The sequence below is a fragment of the Aplidium turbinatum genome, chromosome 4 (assembly GCF_918807975.1).
Source record: "Aplidium turbinatum chromosome 4, kaAplTurb1.1, whole genome shotgun sequence".
In the NCBI taxonomy this organism is placed as follows: domain Eukaryota; kingdom Metazoa; phylum Chordata; class Ascidiacea; order Aplousobranchia; family Polyclinidae; genus Aplidium; species Aplidium turbinatum.
Window position 1 is genome coordinate 27445572 of NC_137475.1, and position 13725 is coordinate 27459296.

General features: G+C 39.2%; 1 protein-coding gene and 1 pseudogene across 2 annotated transcripts in view; both read right to left on the reverse strand.

The window, feature by feature from the left end:
- LOC145768614 (general transcription factor II-I repeat domain-containing protein 2B pseudogene) overlaps positions 1 to 13725 on the reverse strand; it is an 83696-nt pseudogene that overhangs the window by 44510 nt on the left and 25461 nt on the right.
- The window catches only part of LOC145768540 (uncharacterized), a 31174-nt gene that overhangs the window by 6838 nt on the left and 10611 nt on the right, over positions 1 to 13725 (reverse strand). The window contains exons 15-26 of one of the 2 annotated variants that reach the window (XM_082580051.1): positions 13205 to 13623; positions 12289 to 12348; positions 11970 to 12059; positions 11028 to 11347; positions 10251 to 10829; positions 9433 to 9674; positions 8656 to 8829; positions 7556 to 7751; positions 7293 to 7436; positions 6923 to 7066; positions 6654 to 6732; positions 6118 to 6237 (exon numbers count right to left, since the gene is read on the reverse strand). In XM_082580051.1, the coding sequence (XP_082436177.1) occupies positions 6118 to 6237; positions 6654 to 6732; positions 6923 to 7066; positions 7293 to 7436; positions 7556 to 7751; positions 8656 to 8829; positions 9433 to 9674; positions 10251 to 10829; positions 11028 to 11347; positions 11970 to 12059; positions 12289 to 12348; positions 13205 to 13623 (2567 nt within the window). Of the gene's footprint in view, positions 1 to 6117; positions 6238 to 6653; positions 6733 to 6922; positions 7067 to 7292; positions 7437 to 7555; positions 7752 to 8655; positions 8830 to 9432; positions 9675 to 10250; positions 10830 to 11027; positions 11348 to 11969; positions 12060 to 12288; positions 12355 to 13204; positions 13624 to 13725 lie in introns of both variants that reach the window. The other variant, XM_082580049.1, reaches the window with a different exon arrangement.

Sequence of the window (13725 nt, forward strand, 5' to 3'; positions counted from 1 at the left end):
CAATACGAAAGAACATTTTTTACTGCACGCAAACAGATGTTGGGAATCATTGCCTTACTTTTATAAACAGAAATTTGACAAGTGGGCCATGAAATACAAAGGTGTCAATAGGGACAAAATACAAAGGTGTCAACAAAAGTACGGGCTATTGAAACGTTGTGCACTCATGCTGTTGGTTTTCACCCGAGAGAGCGTTTTCACTAATTGCTGATTTACCTGTTACAGTGTTTGTATGGCCAATCAGTGCTGCCAGACGGCTTTAATTTTTTTTAAAACTCATTTTCATTCAAACGCATAACAAAACTAAACTGTTTGATTTCGACAACAGACTTTTTTATTAAAAAAACTTAATTTTTTTATAAATTCAAATCATTTCTCAGCACAACTTTTTAGAAAAAGCACACGTTTTAATTGGCGGTGAAATTACGTTTCGCTAAAGTCCTCAATGAAAAATTAAATCAGTTCTCATTGGCTTATTAATCATCACTCTTAGAAACCATCATCTCATCCAAAACTTCAAGACAACTGTCTACTTTCTTTTTACTGCGCTAAAGAGATCGGAAGATCGAAACATTGGCCACTGTCCGTAGTTAACATTTAGCAATGTCTTTTTAGACATTATCTTTAAAGAAATAAAAAAGAGTCAAAAGTCATGTAATTTTCACCTTGTGTGGAGTTACATGTAACATGAGAGGTTATACTCATATTTTTTTATTTACAAACTGAACAAAATTTGAAAAACACTTCGAAATGAAACCAATACGAAAAACTTTTAAGAAAGGAAATATTTTACCTGGCATCGAGCTAGCTAGCTAGTAGCTATACTATTTGGCTACCACTGGGCTGGTCTAGAGTAGACTGTGCTAAACATGCACTGATAGACTACTAGTCAACGAAAATGTGTCAGTGACTGTTTAAAGTGGATCGTATGACTTGTAAATATCATATTAGCTATTACCCACGAATATTACTTTTCAAAATCAAGCCCAAAATTATTCAACTGATTACACAAGGGAACACAATTTTTGTTGACTTCGATCTAACAATTGTTTTTGACTAACTTTTGGGCGCTGAATCCAAAAATGACATCAGTTTTTTTCTATCACGTCACGTTTTTGAGCTAGGCACCCACCACTTTGTCTCATAACTAGGGCAACCAAAAGTCAATAAAGTCAAAATTTTTCTGCCTTGTTCAAAGTTTATAAAACGTCCACAAACTAAATTTCAGGCTGAGACGAAGAGAGGTTTCAAAGTTATTAAGTAAAAAAAAAGTCAAAATTCATGGTTAGGTCAAAATTTTCTTTTAACGTAGTTTTTCTTCTCTCTATTGATATTTTATTAAATCTACACAGATACTGATTTTTTGTTGCAATTTCTGTTGCTATTCTGAGGTAATAATCGATTTGTTGCAATTTCTGAGGTAATAATCTTGTTTTGCCCACTATTGAAGGTTGAATATTAGCCAGCTACCCTGCTGTTGATGAGTTGGTTGCCAGGGTTAAAGCAGTGACCATTAATAACAGGTTAAGAAGAGCTAGTTTAACTTCCATGGCCAACCTCCACACTCCACAGCCAAATGTAACTAGATGGGCCTTTGGTTGCAAGCTGCTTTCTATTATTCAAGAAGTCTACCAAAAGTAAGAAATATTGTGGAAGGCTTCCATGATGGTGGATTGGTGGTGTCTTGCTGCGGCGTGCTCAAGATGCTGTAAAAGCTCCCAATTTAGCTACTCACCTTGTAGAAATAGAGGAGCAGTACAGTGCACTGTTTGATATAATTCAGAAGATGGAAAACAGCCGTTACACCATTCAAGAAGCTTACCAGAAAATGAGGTCTCTTAACTTTGGTGTTGATGGCTGCCAAATTGGAAAATATATTCAAGCAAGAATCTTAAGGAATGGCATCAAGTGCATTGTGAAAATGGGACGAGATGATATTTCACCACATTTTTATAGCCGGCTGAAGAACTCCCAAGCAACTTCTGTATCAGTTGAGAGAAGCTTCCCTATTTTAGGAAAAATTTTTGCGAGAGACAGAAACTTCAAAGGCGATAATGTGAAACATAATAAACATTACTTGATGTTGAAGTATAATAGTGCAGAACCCCCTCAGTAATTTTGGGATATTTAGACACTCCATATTTATCTTTTGCAGTTTTTTGAGTGACTTTCATTACCTGTTCGTTGCTGTGGTGTCGTTGAGTCTTCTATATTTTTTTCATATTTCAATAGAAAAGAAGCTATTCTTACCTAACGGTTTGATTTCTAAATTTCACGTTTGAGTTGCGAACGAAGAAAGTTATTGGTCAAAATTAGGTCAAAATTTGTAAATTATAAAGTCAAAATTTCAAGTTTTTAGGTCAAAAAATTGGTTGCCCTACTCATAACCCACAAAAAGTACAACATTTAAGACATCTGCGTTTATTGTATAAAACGTTTTAAGAACTACAAGCAACCGAAAGTAACTCCATGGTTTTCAAATAAACATTTGTACAGCTATATTCTATTTCTTAAAACGGATATTGCTTCTGCAGGACAAATAAAGAGCGACTTTTAGGGCAAAATTTACGCTTGTAGCTTTTCCTGGCATGTTCAAGCTATGGGCAGTCTCGCTTAATACTCCAGCAATAGTCAGCCAGCATATGCAAGTTTCATCTTCCCTGATATCTTTCCTCCATCACCTTCAGATCTTGGTGGAATCTTTCTCCTTGCCCATCGCTGACCGCACCAAGGTTTTCCGGGAAATTAGCAAGATGGCTATGCAAAAAATGCATCTTGATGCTCATGTTGTAGCCGAGTTCTTTGTAGCTTTCCAATAGCTTCTGAATAATTTCGATATAATTCTCTGCCCGTGTATTCCCAAGAAACCCCTTGGCAAAGTTTTTAAATGATAACCACGCATTTTCTTCCAATTCTGACATTGAACCACTGAAACGTTCATCTTTGATCAGTTGCCGAATTTGTGGACCATCAAATACACCAGTCTTAATTTTTTGTGTTGACCGGCCAGGAAAAGCTAAAACAAAGTAATTGAAACAGTTGCTTTCACTTTCAGTTGGCAATGCTTTAACAAATCGCTTCATTAGGCCGAGCTTTACATGGAGAGGTGGGAAAATAATTTTCTCTCTGTCAACAAGTGGCTTATGTAGAATATTGAGATCACCAGGTTTAAGGTCAGATCTGCTGTCACTTCGAAAGTACGGTAAAAACGCACTTTCTTTCGATCGAAAGTATGATACCTTCGCTCTTTTTCAAAGTAAATTTTTCTCATTTAACTTAATCTGGATGCTAAGAGTTCCAAAGCTTTTTTTCCTAGTTCTAAATCTCGTGCCAAATCATTCAACTCATGTTGATGTAATACACCACGTTCTGAATCGTCTTCAATTTCAAAATCTTCATCATTAGGCCTGCCATCACTAAAACAATACATATATTGATTTCCATTTAGGATAGGCTAGGGAATCTCCAGACTAAGAAGCAGCAGGCCAGCGATTCTCCATCAAGTATCAATTAATCATTCTTTATTACAAAATACATGGAAAATCAGCAGAGCCCTATTGGCATATGCATTTCGCTCTAACTGTAGAGCATCATTAGTGCCTTATTCAAATAGATTTTATTTGAATAAAGCACTAATGATGCTCTACAGTTAGAGTTTAGTTTAGTTTCTATTACATATTATTATTATTATATTATTTATTGTTGTTATTGTATTAGTTACAGTTACAGTTTAGTTTCTATTTGAATAAGGCACTAATGAGTAATGATGCTCTACAGTTAGAGCGAAATGCATATGCCCATTGGGCTCTGCTGATTTTCCATATATTTTTGTAATAAAGAATGATTGATTCATCAGTAAAACATTCATCATGATCCAAATCTTCGAGCGTAGGTGTTTGAACAAAAACTGGAACTAGGATTTCAACTGAATGAGGCACTGGACATATAGCTGATGGAAGACTTGAATACTCAATTTTACGTTTGTTTTTCTTTTTATACCCTGAAGTTTGCACCAAGCAAAAGTAACTGTGTAGACTAATGATCTTTAGGCTCTCGCCACAAACCATGGGTCTACCGAATGCCAATTTGTCACGTGTTCCCTTGGTCTACATCCGCAAACTCTCGATACACTGCTTGCATACCTTGTGGGGTGCCCAAGACTTATTTTGATCACCAAGTTTTATTTTTAAAATATGTGAAGTAGGCTTGTTTAACAAATGACGTCTTTTCTTTGGCTAAAAATAGTAAAACTGCTGCAAATATAGCAAAAGGAATCCGGATTATTTAGACACTGACGACGAGAAACAGCAGACGCAGACAAGATAGTATTCTAACAAACAAACATGTAGATTGTAGTACATACATGGTTGAAAGTGGAAAGCAACTAACTTCAATTTTACCACGGTAATCTAGTTTCGTTGGATGATTGCATCCTCCTACCAAAAATGGGGAAATAGCCTAGCATCCACCTAAATCGATGCATGTGCCTTTTTTACTTAATAATTCAGTTGAACCTCCTGTATATAACTTACTATATGATTAGCTTGTGCATTCCTTTTACGTATGGAAAAGCAACACGGCTAAACTCGTGAAAAGTTGCATATTTTGGATGTATGCTGTAGAGCAGTGGTCTTCAACCTTTTTTACAAAATCGCCCCTTTGTTGAAAGTGTGGGTCCAAATCGCCCCCTCAAACAAGGCCTCGAAATTAACGGCGGCCGTGGCCGCCGAAGGGTTCAGAAACGGCCACCGAAAGTAAGCTCTGCTCTGCCGCAGGTAACTCGAGAAGGATACAAGTAACTATCGAGGGCTTTGTATGCGTATTGCGAAAGCAAAACTCGTTTTCTTATTACCATCGGAGATTCGGCTCGTTAACTCGTTGCGATACCTTTATTACGTAAATAAACAATCAAAACAATGCAATACTGCAGCGACAGAAGAACGCCCAGCACTACTGCACTTAGCGAACCGCGGAGACAAGGGCAGTTTAGTTTCACTGCAATGATTTGAGTTCCGCCTCCCGTGAAAACCATTCGCAGCAGCTCACAGAATAAACACGCAAGAATATCGTGCGTTTGTAAAACGCTTTTCGCCTGGAATTAACGCGAAGCGCTGCAGCGATACCTTCATGTCGCTAAAAATTTACATACAAAACTTCAAATATCCCAACAATATAAATAGTCGAACAAACCAAAAGAAGAAGAAGAAGAAGAAGTTCTTTTATTTTGCATCATCAGCACATGCGAAAAAACAAAACAATACAAGATTACAATGTGAGCTAGGTTGTTTGCTGATGACGATGTAGTAGCTTAAGCATCCAGAACGATCTTGATCGATAATTGCGCTCGGCCTTACCAATCGCCCCCCAAAACAGTAAAATCGCCCCCCAATTTCAAAAATTGTACAAATTGCCCCCGCAATGGCCAAAATCGCCCCCCGGGGGGCGATATCGCCCCCGTTGAAGAACACTGCTGTAGAGCAAAAACTTGACGTGATAGAAGAAAACTGGTGGCATTTTTGAAATCAGCACGCCGGAATTAGCCTAAATCAAGTGCAAAATCAAAGTCAACAAAAAAAAAATTTCAAAATTGTTCCCCAGTGTTATTTTTTTCCGTGACGCTAAAACAAAACTAGTTCAATTTCGCCGGAAAACTGGGGGTTGGCAACTCTGGACTCAATTGATGGTTTGTGGCACTGTCACATTTTCTAGGTCCTGAGGCTATAAAATTGTAAAGTAATTTGGCATGATACCAAATGACATAGAACATTAACCAAACAAATAAAAATCTACTTATATTGACCTTATAATTTTATTAAAAGACAACCTTAAAGAGAAGAATTTCGCGTCTATACGTTTCGATATAATTTTGACCATTTTCCAAGCAATATAATGATTCTAAATGACCGCTTACAAACTTGGAAGTCCATTACCAGGTCACGAACGATTCATTGCCGATTCGGTTTGATACAATTTCGATGATTCACAGCATCGTGCAATCCAGTCGCGAAAATAAGACTGTGGTAACTACAGAACAGTCTAGTTATTTAAAATGCAGATAGCAATGCATTAAATCTTTAATTTAAAGAGAACCTTTTTGTTATTGTTGATACAACTTACTTTTTTGTTCATCTCCAGCACCATCTTCATCTTCAGTATCCAGGTTCATGCCTGGGAGTTCATTGTGCGGCTTGTCGAGTGGGTGTCTAGCTGGTGAGGCGGGAAGGGGTTCTGTTTGACCTAAGAGCAATAACATTGAGGTGATGATAGTTTTCACCATCAGGGTGACTTCCAATCTCACCACATTCAATCGGACATACCATGCAGCGTCAGTGCTATAAAAGCGACATTGCCAACGACTTTCTCATCGGTAGTTACAACAGAAGATAGAAATTTTCTGAACGCACATCCCAAAATGTCCAAGCCAATAACTTTTAAACTCCCCGCAACCAAAACGATTTTTACTTCAAACACAAAAACGTAAAGGATTATTATGGGAATTTCCGCTGACCATCCTCAGGTTGAAAGAGCTCCTCTGCATCGCAACCCTTGCATTTTCACGTTGGTTTGAACGTCAGACAATTAGCGACATCGCGTAAACAGTTGCCACATAACCATCAAAGTAAACAAAAGTGTAGAAACTTTTCCGCAGTCACCTTCTATCGTATTCGTCGAGTTACCCTGGTTCCCCAACGACGGAATGTGCACATTTTCAAAGTGGTTGATATGAGAATCCTAAACAAGTTGCAATTGACAAACATAACGTTCACTATGTTAACGATTATCATATAGACAGTATTATCGTTTTAAAATAAAATAAAACAATGTTTGCAACGCTTGAGGATCCATCTGACTCTCATAAGTTGGTTGATTAATTATTTTAACGTAACGATGGCCGCAAGCTGCTCCATGAGGGAGCACCCACCTTCACAAGATCATAATTCCATATCACTTCTTCATAGTCTCCGTGCAGCCGACTCTCAGGAGGAGGCTCATCGTCAAAAAAGATTAGGAACTCCTCTTGAAGATAGGAATCCGATTTGAGCAGTGACAATATAGTCGTCTTCATCTGATGGAGATAAGATGGCAACGTGATCGAGGCATGTTGTCTGGACAGTTCAATACGCACGAATGCATCGAAACAAAGAGCATCCCTTATGATGACACTCACATGCTTGGTAAACGTCACAACAATGTGGGGTGCTTTGGTACACTGCGCCAGTTAACTCTATTGCTGCCAACCATCGAATGTTTGGCCAGCTGGTCACGTGCGGGCTGATGCAACACACACTCACCTCATGTTCGTTGTATATTCCCGTCTCGGCGACGGTTGTGAAAGCGCTCAATATCTTGCTCAGGTGTTGCGGGTTGTCATGGTAACGGATCTCCAGCTGGCGAAGAAATTTTCTCGCTCTCGCGTACACTTGCTGTTCCGGAAGCTACAAGAGCAAAATACACAAGTTAAACCAGGGGAGGACATGTTGTTAGAAAGCAATGCCTTTCAAACTTTTAATGCCAAACTTTTAATCTTACAAAACTAGAAGTATTAGCCACGTACCAGCCCGCAGTGGTGAGCCTGTTCCGGCATGAGGAAGGGAGCAAATCCTTGGATGAGATCCGGCCAAGGGTGGAGGAGCTTTGACAGCTTTCGGAATAATGAAGGAGGAGATTGAGAGTTGTCCATGTCAAACTCACACATGACCTCTAAGACTTTAATAAGAACATCCTGATGGTCCGTCAGTGTGTCTTGTAATCTAGACATTGGAAGAAAAGAACGTAACAAGCTAATAAGGAAAGTAATTTATCTAGCTTTGCAACACACCCTACCAATAAGATGTAAGCTCTCTTTCAAATCAGATCACTTATCATATGTTATCTTAATCTTAGCTTATGTAAACTGGAAAGGACACTTTTTTATTGATCTCTTGAAGTGCTTGCAGCGCAAGTTCATGATCAATAAAGACAAAACTAGCTGTCCCAGCCCAAGGTTGTGAATGGTGAAATAACTTTAAACGTCTTGACACCTCCTAATTCCTCATAAAATACTTTGCGTGATATGGTATGAAAAAAATGTGAATGAAATCGCAATAAAACTAATATCAATCAACAAATGTTTCCCGGCAGCCGATTGCAGCAAACAATGACAGTGATAGATAGGCACGTTCACCCATAAGGCTGGACTCATCAGTGCCGCACCACCAATTCGTGCCACAGAGCTTTCGGGCGCTGCTCTCGCCAATCAATTGAACTCTTACCGCTATGAAAAACAAAAATAAAACCAGCTATCGTCACGGAATTGCGCTTATGCCAGGTTCTTCTGCAGTGTACAATACATCCTTGTCAACAACTGGTTTGGTTGTTTTTTCGGTACGTAACTTGATGCTTTGTAATATAAAGTGTGGGTTTATTCATAAATCATGACATTTTTGAACTTTCAAAACATTTTTGGTCGTTCTCAGTAGAAAATGTCAAGTCCTTGTACGAAAAAAATGAAGTCAAGTTCATGGTTTACCAACTCAGCCGGCGAAATCTCTCCAGTCTACTTTTCCCCATAATTACTTTTCAGCGTCTAGTAGACGCTGGTTAGATAAAGGATAATAGGAAGAATTTTCGCTACTAGGAATAAAGTGTTGTAGTTTTCTAAGACGTCAGCCATACCGTTTGAGGTATCCTTGTGCGAAGATCATCTCTTTCTTCCCTCGCGCAGGATCCAGTTGGACAATTGTCTCTTCTTCCAGCATCTTCACTTTCTCTGCGGATTGACGCAAGATCTCGTTCAAATTGTCATCCCCGGATTTCGGCTTCCTCTTTCCCATCAAGCCGGGATGCAACCTAATCACACGCTTCATCATTGTCGAGTTCATTACAACAGCACTGCAATGTCGCTTGCTTCTGCAAATATCTTCTGTCACTAAGTTAAGCCAAACCTTCGTTGTTTTCGCAAGCAGCCACCCAAAAATAACTCGTTGATATGAAAATCGAGTCGGCACAGATTAGCGGCTCAGCAGACTGGGATGCGTATAACAGGTAGCTAGTTTAATCCTTAGAAAAAAATCCTTATTTTTAACGCTGTTTAGGTATTCTGTGAAGCTTGTTACTTATGAACAAGTAAATGAGAGAATTTGGGGATTAATTCATTACTTGCTTGTTTTCATACTTTTTTAAACAAAACGAAACTTCATAAAGAAAATTTTAAACTACCACACCCTATGAAAAAATAGAGTAGTATTATATGAGTATTTTTGTTTACAAAACAAACCTATGTATTCTGTGAAGCTTGTTACTTATAAACAAGCAAATGAGAGAATTTAGGGATTAATTCATCACTTGCTTTTTTCATACCAACTTATTTAAAAAAAAAACTTTATAAAGAAGATTTTGAAATACCACACGCTATGAAAAAATTGCATTAGTATTTTCGTTTACAAAACAAACCTATGCATTCTTCCTCCCAACTTCTTTGTGTCTGGCTTATTTCGTTTTTTCCACTTTACTTTCAAATCTATCTTCTTCCTTTTTCTATCCCAGCTCTTCCCATCATCGCCAAGGTCCTCCTCAGATATATCATCTCCGACATCATTTAAGTCAACGCCTTCATCAAAGTCGTCTTCCGTTAGAACGACGTCGTCTTCAAGATCATCGTCATCATCAATATCTAAATCCGGAACAGTCTCCTCCTAGAAGCAATTAACACTCGTGACGAACAGCTCATGTCGGCAACACCACGCAACTTTGCACCTTTCTATCGCTGCGTTCAGCAAAAAGCAAAGCACTACGACTGGAGTTGGACTATCGCGGTATCGAACGACCAGTTAACCAGCATTGCAGTAACGTTCGGGTAACTATCGGGTATGCAGTAACGTTTGACATCTTGAGACGGGTACAGTAGGCATAAGCATCATCTCAAGAGCGCTATGTGGCGGTGAAGAGCTACGTAGTGATAAGTTTCACGATGAACTTGTCGTTGACGTTTATGTTAAAGAAACAAGCAAACATGCAAATGTTGCTACGAGCTATTCTAAGTTGTTATCAAGCATGCGGTCAACAAAAAGTTACGAACTCAGCCTACAAAATAATTACGAACAATTCTGTAAATCATCGAGTTTTGTAAAACCGTACACCAATCTAGTGAATTACTGTGGGCACTTTGGGAAGCCTATAATTAGGTAAAGCTAAGTGTGCCCGTCGAAGGCTGAAGGCTAGGAAAACTCCTACTTTCCAATGGGACATTTTTCGCTGCCATTCACCGCGACCTTGTTTGGTAGCTCGTGGTTGCTGGTGGGGTCCGAGATGGCTTCCGCGGCATCATCAGAACGCGAGTGAGTGTGAGGAAGCGAAACATCAACTTGATTGCTTTCTGAGGATGGCGATGAGTTATGAGCGCGTGATCCCAACCCATTGTTAACGGCGGAATCACACGGCTTTTCGGAAATGATATCATCAGCTTGTTTTTGTAATGAAACAACTTGACTATGATTGGAAAATCTTTCGTCACGTGATTTAGATTTATCTGTGACGACAGCAGAGTTATGCGATGCACCGAGTTGTTTCTCCACTGGTTTGGCAAGGTGTGGCTGGTGAGGTAATAGCTGATCATGTGAATGTGAAATATTGACACTGTCCACGAGCGACGAGCCTTGATATGAACGGGGGACTTGGTCAGGCAAGGTAGTTGTGAGAAGATCCATTCCTGTTGTGCTAGCAGCTTCTGGTTTTGAACAGGTGTTCACAGTTAGTTGTTGATCCGGCGCATGACTGACGAGAAGTTGGTTGTCCGTAGGACTAGTAGTCTCACACAGCATAGATGTGCTGATATCAGCAGCTGAGGTACGCTAAAAATCAACAGGGAATTATAAATGCTTCATAAACACAACAGAAGCAGATTTTTAAATAACTTTCTATATAAAGGTCACAAGCATAACTGACCAAGGTGGTGATTTTTATCATCATATTCGCAGTCAAAGTTTGCATCGGTCTGATGCAGCTTCAATCTCGTTGTGTTTGCATCTACAACCACTGCATTCAATCACCTGAGTTTGAAACGAAGCTGAGTTCAGTTTCTGGTCGCCCAGTTTAGATTTTGATGGTCTTCCCTTCTTTCGCTTTCTAGTCGTTTCCTGTTTGATCTTTGGTTTGGTTGGTGAGAAATTCTTGCGAACATTCCGGAGCAATCGATCAGTTTTTTTCGAGGAGGAAGAGAAGATATCTCTTCGCACCAATCCGGTGGCAGACACAGTGGAGGACTGGTAGACAGGCTGGACCACGGATGGGGATAGAATGGCGGGGATGACAATGGACATTGGCTTGATGGGACTCACCACGGTGAAGGTGCCAGGTGGTTGCTGGATCACTGAAATACCGTTCAAAAGTTTTTGAACCTACAGCTTTGCATCCAGAGTTAGGTTTTGATGAAATACGCAGTACCGTTGATAGAGAGGCCTAGGGGTTACTTTTGGAATCGGGATATTAAGGGCCTGTAACCTTTCTAAGAGGTCAGAGAAGTGTAGAAACCACAGCGTATTCTTTGCATATAGAGCATTTTTATTAGAAGTGTCTTGACTTGGGGTCAGCGGATCTCATTGCTACCGAGCCCAATTTATCCTCACAACGGTCCAGGTAACATGTCTAGTAATGTGAGATTTTTTTTTTGAATTTGTTTTTTTTTTAAACGTGTTTTTTTATACAAAAAAACAAAAACACAGAAAATATACAAAAGAAATAAAAAAATTTTTTGTGAACAGTTCTTAAAAAAGTGAAAAAAATGCAGTTCTGTACTTTTGATGTTCTAAATCAAACAAGACATCTATAAGTTATTAATCAAGAAAATGAAGTATCTTCTGACAGCTGTGCAACATTTCTTTGCACTATAAGTTATTAAGTTCACTTGTATCAGTTGACTCAAGTGCAGCAGGCTCTTTGTACATAGTGAGCAAACAAATTCCCTTCTTCACCCACCATCAAATTTTCATTACCTGTGGATATTGTAGATAGATACGTGTTTGGCATGATTGGTTTCAACTTGGGCAAAGATTTGGCAGTAAGAGCGGGCGATGGTTGATCACCTGATGAAAAAAATAATTATTGATATCAAAGCAAGACTGCGATTTGAGCGATTTATACAAGAATGCTGCTGTCGTACAATTCCATCACGTTTGTAGCAAAGTCAGCTTCACAAACCAAAGTTCAAATATCGAAATTGGTTTTGGCATTCAAAGTTTCCTATCAAACAAAAAAAGCTTAAATTTGCACCAGAATAAGAGTTGTTTGAATGCATTGCTTTGCTGGACTCACCTGTTGCAATGATTGACAGGTCAGTGTTACACACGATTGGGTCTGGAAAGGCGGATTGTTCTGGAACTGAAAGAAAAACATTAAGTCGAGTTCATGACGTGCGCTCTTCTACAAAAGACGTCATTAGATAACTTGCAGCCCTCCAAATGAAAAAAATGTCAATCGTTCACACATACGCAGCTTATATCTCATCTAGGAGTACATATCTAGTGATCTCGAAAAACAGCAGATTTTAATCGCACCGAGACACTTTGTACTGGAATTTGGAATGGTTCTAGACCTCATCAAGCTGAATTCAAGCAATCATTTTTTAAATCAGACAAGAATTAACAAAATTATCACATTTTGAATTTTTCAAGGTTTTGTTTAATTTGTGATTAAGCAAAACGGTCAGGATGCTTCGTTGACTTGATTGTGTAAGCAAGCTTCACTACAGAGACCATGTTGAGATCTACATCGCTCACTCAGATTGAACCTGATTCATGTGCACTCATGCGAAACGTCAGTTTTGAAGTCCATACCTCAAGAAGAACAACAAATATCACCCTATTAGTTTTTAGTTAAAAGCTTTTGACAAGGAGCTTTTGATAAAAACAACACAGGTTTTGAGCATTTGAAGGTTGATGATGCTAATCAACATTGTTTGATATGCATTTCATATAAAATACAGTGAAATTGTGTGGTCTCATTGAAATGAAATTATTTGAATACAAAGTACCATGATGCTATTGATAAAGGCCGTTTTTCTGGATCCTCTGACATGGCATGACTCCTAAGCTTGAGTGGTAGTTGAATTAAGTGTCTTACCAAAGACATGGTCGTGCTATCGGTACGCGTCAAGCGAAGGGTCGCCATCAGGATATTCTAATTCTTCAACAAAGACATCGAAAACCTCACTAAGAAACTAATAGTTCACCTTGAGAAGTTGAAGATGCGCACGCACTGTGCACTCCCGGTACGATGCTGGTGGTCGCAGCTTCGTTGGGTGTGCTTGTCATTCTCTCGCTGACGTCAAATTTTCCTGATGACGTCAACACTCCCGCTTCGTGCTGAAGAGTAAGAAGCCAGCCAGGAAGATCGTCATGGCATAAGTGTAAAAGGTTTTTTACTTGGTTGCTCGACCCAATATCGGGAGGATGCAGTGGTGGGGTGGAAGGGAGCATGCCGTTCTCCTTGTACAACCGAATGGGATTATTGGCTTCTGTGCGGTGAGAGGAATTTCTTACATGGGTTCTGATCTGATCCGGCTGCTTGCAAGGCATCATGTATTGGTGGACGAGGACCTGCCATGGCAGTTGGTGTTGTTGCATTTGTGCAAGTCCGAGGACAAGAAGACTGAAAGTTGAAAATAATCATTGTATTGTATTAGAATTTCCTGCATCTTCTTCAGCTTAACATTAACGTACAATTAGTGTTTTACGACTTGCTTAATTTTTT